This window comes from Porites lutea, chromosome 9 (genome assembly GCF_958299795.1).
Source record: "Porites lutea chromosome 9, jaPorLute2.1, whole genome shotgun sequence".
NCBI lineage: Eukaryota > Metazoa > Cnidaria > Anthozoa > Scleractinia > Poritidae > Porites > Porites lutea.
This window is the reverse complement of record NC_133209.1, coordinates 18,653,134-18,660,807: the sequence shown is the minus strand read 5'-3', so window position 1 is coordinate 18,660,807 and position 7,674 is coordinate 18,653,134. Positions and strand designations below refer to the sequence as shown.

Sequence of the window (7,674 nt, the reverse complement as noted above, 5' to 3'; positions counted from 1 at the left end):
TTTACTTCTCGTTTTGCACATTCATGACATTTTTGCGACATTTTTGTCAGACAGGGACGGTCAAAGATGATCTTTTATTGCTTTAAACACAGTTTTTAGCTTTTATAAAAATAAGAAAGTCCTTTCACCGTGGCATCTACCTTAGTATCGATTAGTATATGAAATTTTGGCGACACGTTATTAAGCGATTTTGGAACACGAGTCACATGAGTCACCTAATTCTCACGATTTCACGAACTGAAACTTTGACGAATTAAGGTATTCACAACTTTTACGACTACAATTTAACATTTATGTGTTAAAATCATAAACGTCAATAGCTTCATTTAAATCCAAATCATACAACGTTCTAAAACTTAATTTTAAACCAATAATTAATTGTAAACGAGACAGGCCAAACTGCAACTGTAATAAAATATCTTAATTCTGTCCTCATTCATATTTTTAGGTACATTGTCACAAAAAGTCAATGATACACATTATCATCGACCGTCAAATAGCATATGTGTGTGAAACTGACCAAATGGTGGAATTTCATACTATACTCACTTTAATTTTTAACAGCGAAGATTTAAATTTAGCGACACTTAATTCTGGTGCATTCTATTTCTAGAATAAACGCCAAATTCACTAATTTTTTAGTGTCGCCAAAATTTCGTGTAATAAGGTAACTATTAGCTTTCATCTTTTCTTTAGTTTCTTCAACAAGAAGTGACCCAGAAACACCTGGCAAATAACCTTTACAAAGAGACTCATAAAGGTGAGGCAATCAATTCACTGTCTACTGAAACTTGAACTTAAAAAGGGAGAAATACTATCTCATACGCTAATATTTTCTAATGGTTTTGTTAAATCGTTTTCTGAGCCCTAAAACCGACCAGGGACCGTACGGTTAGCTCGCGTGCACGCGGTGAACGGAACCCTCAAGTTTGTATACGGAACAATGAAACAATCTTGTTCACGTTTTCTGATATTGTTCAAAAGTTAAAATAGAGTGCGAGCACTCTCTCTTTTTCTTCAGATTTAGTGAGAGCGATGCACGCGCGCGGGATCGGCGAAGCCATTTACCTGTCTCGCGTTTTGCTCGACAGACCACAGAAAAAAGAGAGACTGCTCGTAGTCTAAAGTTAAAACGTTGCGGGAAAATTTGACTAATAAGCTTGTTGATCGTGATTTTATACCTTGAGACTACTCAAAAGATATAGCAATTTTTTGAGTTTGAAGCCCCATGGCTCTAAATTTGCTCTTCAGGCACTACTTTGTTTTCTGCTAGACACTATATATGGGGTCGTAAAACCAATAACAAGACCCCTCAGCTAAAAATGTTTTTGAAGATTCTTGCGTTCCAATATGAAATTGAATCCTACAAACAAGTCTCTGTGTCGAAGAAATGGCATCCTTTGGTCCGTCTCCTCAACACTAATTGTTAGCTAGAAAATTAGTACTCTTTCCCAAATGACGTACATGCTTTAGAGAGGGCGTCGTTTATTCAAACATGAATCAGTACAGTCATTTCTCTCTTAACGGACACCTCTATAAGACGGACACTTGGCTAAAAACGGACGCCTAGAGTTGGTCCCAGTACGTCTTTTTTACTCCCTTTTCAGGGGCGTAACCAGTCCATAGACCTGTACATGTAGGCCCGGGGCTACAAATTTTTGGTTTGATCACTCTACCGCTTGTAACAAACTATGCGTTGTTGGGGTGAGCTAAAACGCTTTAAGAGACAAAGTGTTGGTGAGGTCAGTGCGTACTAGTCCTGCATACAATTTTCAGGATATGTAGAAATGAATGTCAGCCAGGCCTACAAATACTCGAAAAGCTGGCTACGCCCATGCTGTTAGTTTGGACTCTCTATAAAACTGACACCTCTCTAAGACGGACACATGGTGTCGGTCGCAAAGGCCACAAGAGAGAGTCAACTGTAGCACTGTATTAGTTTCCTCATTGTAATGCTAGCTGCTGAAGTCACTTTTTCAATAGGCTTTTAAAGGAATTGTGTTCAACACTTTGTTCTTAAGGTTATTTTATTTTATTCTTCTTATTATTGTTTTCCACCTTTTACTTATTCACCTTTCTTTCTTAATGTTTTTCCGCCCTTCGGGCCTTAGTTTGGTGTAAAAGTAAGGGGAGAGGAAGGGGGGGGGGGGGGGGGGCAAGCCTTCCGGACCCCTCCTCTGGATCCGCCACTGTTGTTTGTGCAGGGGCCCCTGAATTAGTGTAATCAGTTTACCACTAAAATGTTGTTAATAAACATGTTGTACTGTTTGTGGAGTTATTAATACAGTTATTAAAAAACAATGAAATAGAATCAAAATTGTCACATCCGCATCTACAAAACAAGGCAGTGGGTTTCTACGTTTAAATGCATGTGTGCAGTAAACGTTCAAATTAATTGCGTCTTTTTCAAAGTTGAAATTTATAAGTATTGCATAAAGACAAGTTTTTTTAACTGTTTTTTTTTTTTATTATTATTTCCAAGGTTCTATGTCGGGAGAGTCTGAGGCGCAGAATATTTTTCCTGCTGCTTTTTCCTTTATGGAACACACCCCACAATCACCCAATCGACAGGATCCTCGAGGTCCTGGCGCATTCACATATTATGAAAGAGGCATGTAAATATTTCCTTCGTCATATGTGTACCTGTACTGGGGCATGCACCCTATAGAATTTAATACATTTTGGAGCACTTTTTCGCGAAAATGGAAGCTCAAGCTCTGTCTCTGGGCGCATTTGAAGTATAAGAAAGGAAAAAGGAATTAAAGTTCAAAAATGCAGGTTTCAGGTCTGTGGATTGGTTTGTAGGGTTTAGAATATGTTCTAAATTTGAGCCAAAAACATTCTAAAAGTAGACTGGTCAGTAAAAAAGCCGTGATACGAATATATGGAAGTTGTTCTCTCCGGGGTTATGGTCCCCTGGATGTGATTATCGTGATCGTCTTAGTAGCCTCCGTCCCCGCGCCTCAAGCAGTTTACGTGCTTCAGGGTATTCCGTCAATGCTTCAAGTAGATCTTCTTTAGAAAGGCACAGTAATTCCGAGTACCCTTCCGAGCGCACATTTGCAGTTCGACGATTACCAGTGTCGGATAAATTCAGGATACTGATCTCTCCAAAATAACTACCTTCGTAAAGAGTGGCAATGACTGCTTCAGTATCTTCCTGTATGACTTGCAGTCGACCGCTTCTCACCAAGTACATCTCTCTCCCCGGTTCTCCCTTCTTACAGATGTAATCCCCGGGAGAGTAAACCTGTGAGCGAAGTTTCAAAACGATTTCTTTTAGCAGTCCCGGTTCGACGTCAGCAAAAACTTTCACTTGTTTCAAGGTCGCTAAGTGCACTTGTACTGCTATCTCAGTTTTAAGCGTTTTAGGGAGTTTGCAGAGCACAGAATCGCGATCAAGGGACGTCTTTTTAGTCTCCCACATGTAATCAAACCACGCAACGACTCGTTTTTGCAAATCGTCTCCTACCCCGTGAAAAATCATGTACTGTTTGACCGCTTCGGCTTGCCCAAGGAATTCCCTTCGAACAAGAAGCATGTGCGTTATCATACTCCCGAACTGGCCAACAATGGCGGCGAAAACTAAAAACCCTACAGTGAGATCGGTTGTTACAAAAAAGAGCTCCAAGTTTGTCTGCGGTGGATTTTCTGTCTCTCCTGTTGTGAGCATTCTAGAAGACCAGTACAAGCTAAAAAGGTACTGCCTAGTTAAGGAGTCGAAGCCTGGTGCTGTAAGCTTTGGGTAGACCCACGTATCTGAGCCAAAGCCAATCCATTTTGAAAGCAAGAAATAAAAACATGCGTTCCAGTGAAAAATAAGCAACACCATGGCTACCAAGAAGCACAAGCGGAGGAAATTCGGGAAACGAGAGTGTGTCTCTGTGGTGCTTCTGAGTTCGAGCAGGCGATGCAAGCGGAGAAGGCGTGGCAACCTCAATATAACTTTATTCAGACCCCAAGCGAAGTAGAAGAGATCCAAAGGTACTATGGATAGGCAGTCTATCTTAAAAGCTAATTTGGAGATATAGTTTCGACGGAGCTTCTTGCAATCCTTCACTAAAGTGCCTTGCTCCATGTAACCTGGTGATTAACAAATGAATGCCAATGTGATGATGACGAAAACAACGTTTTGTTTTAAATTTACAATTAATTAACATACGGATTCAGTGCCCAGGTAATGCCACTCCTATAGCAACTCATGTCACACGAATTATAACTGAGTACCTTATAGCAGTTTCTTCCAAATTCTTTGTACGCTTTTGCTCTCTTTCTCGAGGGAAAATCGTCTCCAAAGAATTAAGACAAACTCGCGCTCCGAGATGCAAAAAATTGCAGTAATGTTCCAAATCATGCGCGACTGCGATGATTGGGAACTAGGGAAGGAAGGTAGGTGGATGCCTTCCCTGGACCTCCAAACGTTTTCTGAGGATAACCATAGCGTAAACTATACAGAAAACTAAGCATAAAATTCTCATTAACGGAGAGTGAGGTCATTACAGGAAAATCTCAGACAGAGGTGATGCATTGACCGAACGATGGTAAGGTCAGTACATCAAAACGAGGTCTGAGATTTTCCTCTAATGATCGAACGGACGAGGTTAATAAGTTATTTATTATATGGCCTTTTCACAATGGACCTGAGCCTGCGATCAATATAAACCAACAACTGGTCAGAGGATAACTTTTATAGTCACGTCACCTCAGTGAGTTGTACACTTGAGCCCGCGATGAAGTCAGGTGACACTGGACAGCGGATACCTTTTTGAACACAGATTGTATTGCCCGGTGATTACAAGAAAACAGCCAATCAGTGAGAGCGCGCGTACTATTGTAGCCATATAATAAAGTCTGGTAAGATCTGGTAAGTGGGTTGTTACGCCGGACCGTAAAAGGTACCGGAAATCACGTCATGTGACAGAGGTCAAGCAGTATTTTAGCAAAAAGTTTCAAAGTTTTCGTTTTTTGTCCTTCCCCCATCCCCACAAAATAATAATAACAACAATAATAATAATATTAATAACAAAATAAGACAGTACAAAATGCAAGAAAAAGACAAATTATCAGACTATTCAATTTTCTATCTCAAACTTGAAAATACTTCGCTTATTCACTAAAAAATTCAGGAAAGCGGATTAGACATCATTGCATACAGTATGGTTAGGGCATAAAGAAAACAATCTGAAGATAAAAAAAAGCTAAAATTTGGACCTTCATATTTGAGGGAATGAGGATTAAGAAAGCACTTTCTAAAGGCTGAATTAGACTTCTTCGCTTCATTTGCGAAACGATCAAAATGTAATTACACTTAATTGAAATCATAATAATTTAGACGCCTGGCGCCAAGGAGATGTTAATTGGTGGACCTTTTAATAGTTCATCATCTTAGATTGGCGCCAGATTGTCTAAACCATTGTACAATTTATTAAAGAAAATAACTGCGATATTGTGGGTCGGAAAATAGGCCATGATTTAATTTTACATTACGCGGACTTAAAAAAATTATACCTTGAAAAACCGCCATTGTAACTCATTGTTTCTGGTGTAGTTTTGTCGGCTGTTGTCTTGGTGTTATTCTAATTTCTTGGAACAAAAGACCTTAACAGGTATCGCGGTCCAATTGACTGCTAATCCGATTTGCACCCGATACTGAGCGTGTTAATCAGTCTAAGTGCATGATGCATTACTCTTTAAGTGATTTGCAACGCATGTTGTTCACCTAACTTGAAATGAAAATGCTATAAAATCGCACCATTCTATATTCGAAGCGAATTATGCTACACAAGTAAACTATAGTAGATATAAATTCGTAAAAAAATGTATACTGTGCATGTAGGGTAAAATATTCATGCGATGGCGATTTTACAGATAGCTAAGCAGAGCACACTCTGCCCTCACATTTTCTTGCTCTGATTTACTGTGTGTATATGAAATTTCGTTTTTTGTTCCGTTCACGCGTGAATATATAATTTCCTGTATTTGATAATATTAAAATGTCTGTTTGTTACCGACATTAAATTGCACGTAATGCTAGTTGTAAAAATTTAGACCTTGCTTTGTCCAAGTGGTATAATTTGTGTATATCATTTCATGAGTGTTCATACCTGAGATTACACTTATACCAAAAATTGTATTGCGATAGTTTTTCTACCAAGGACTTAATTGAAGGACTGTACAGTGTCGTACAGTGTACACTACACACAATTACATATTGTTATGTTTTGATAATATGGATTTAATCTTAGCTTTTTTGCTATACAAGTGCATTCCGTCCATTAGATTTCATTGGTAAAATACTAAAAATCGAATAGCTTTATGCAGTCTTATTTTCAATAAGGTATTAATTAATTTGGCCTCGTGATTTCGTGAAATACTATTCGTGCTTCCAAGCTCTGTGATTGTGAAAGTAAAAAGACCCAAAAAGACTTGTTTGAATTGCGAGAATGGCCGAACAGTTCAGTGGTAACACGATCGACGATGATGCAAGTTTGTCCGGTTAACAAATACCGTTTTGTTTGCATTGACTGTGAAAAATAGCTAGCCGGGACATTAATTACAGTACTACAATCATGACCATAGCACACAAATTAAATGGTACAGTGGCTAGGCACTCCAAATTAATTGTGCCAGTTTCACATTTTTTATACCATGCCTGTCCTGAGCACCACTATTCCAGACGAAAAGGTTCTAGCCGAGTTTCAGATAATGCGCCAAAAAGAAATGCAGCATATAGTCAATTTATTTCGCGAAGGAAGTACTGAGACTCTACGAATTAGAATCTCTTAAGTGATCTCATTAGCTACTTACCTGTTTTAAACTGAATGAGCATGTCCAAGATGTATACCCCATCCGAAATGTAGTCCATAACAAGCCAAAGCACCAACAACCCATTCTGCAGGTCTTCAAATGCACTCCGAGCGATAATAAACACCCAATTGTACACTACACACACGGAGACCACTAGGAGCCAGTAGTAATGGAAAGCATTCAAAGGGTCAACGACCCTAAAAGAGCTCGCAGAATCATGAGAGTTATTATTGTGTTCATTTCCTGAAAAACGTGACGGTCCAGCCAGCTCCATCTTTTCAAGGAATGAGTCCACGCGTGGTGTGCGCTTGGCGCTGTTTTCGCGCGATTTATTAAGCCATGATTTTGCAAGCTGTAACGTGCGTGTAATGTTAGCAAGCGGTGCAGATGACGAGCCGTCATTGTTGCCACGACCTGCTGATCCGTTTCTTACGGTTTCCATTTTTGCATGACTCTCGTCTTCAACGCCACCTTGGTCGGATCCAAGCATTTTTGGGACATTTAAATTGTCCTGTTTAAATTCTTCGTCATCGTCATCGTCACTACAATGATCTTTCGCGCCTTCTCCGTGTCCGTTGGAGTGAGTAGACACGGACTCTAGAAACGAGTTGTCGTCATTCGCCGGTGAGACAAGAACTTCGATCGGTTGTTCCATAACCTGTCAACTAGCTCGCAAAATAAACAAACTGGAGTCGCCCAACGGATTTTTGATTTAATAAGGTGCTTAATCTTCCATTAATCACTTCATAAACACCTTAATCATCTCTCCTCTCTCTTAGCGTGGTGACTTAATGAAGCTCTCTCTTAGTATTGAGGCTGTCATATATTGCTAAATTTAAGTAAACGAACAAATTTTTGTGGTGGCCG

At 39.5% G+C, this 7,674-nt stretch overlaps 1 protein-coding gene across 1 annotated transcript; it reads right to left on the bottom strand.

The window, feature by feature from the left end:
* Positions 1-2,528: 2,528 nt before the first annotated feature.
* Positions 2,529-7,462, bottom strand: LOC140948995 (cyclic nucleotide-gated channel alpha-2-like). Its single transcript, XM_073398251.1, has 2 exons — positions 6,808-7,462; positions 2,529-4,083 (listed from the first exon to the last, which is right to left on the bottom strand). Exons 1-2 carry the CDS (start codon positions 7,460-7,462, stop codon positions 2,927-2,929), a joined length of 1,812 nt encoding a protein of 603 aa, XP_073254352.1. The 3' UTR covers positions 2,529-2,926.
* Between the last annotated feature and the right edge of the window lie 212 nt (positions 7,463-7,674).

Coding starts and splice junctions, on each gene's coding strand:
- LOC140948995 (XM_073398251.1), bottom strand. CDS start 7,462: ATGGAACAACCGATCGAAGTTCTTGTCTCACCGGCGAATGACGACAAC. Junction 4,084..6,807: donor GCTCATTCAGTTTAAAACAG/GTAAGTAGCTAA, acceptor GTTAATCACCAG/GTTACATGGAGCAAGGCACT.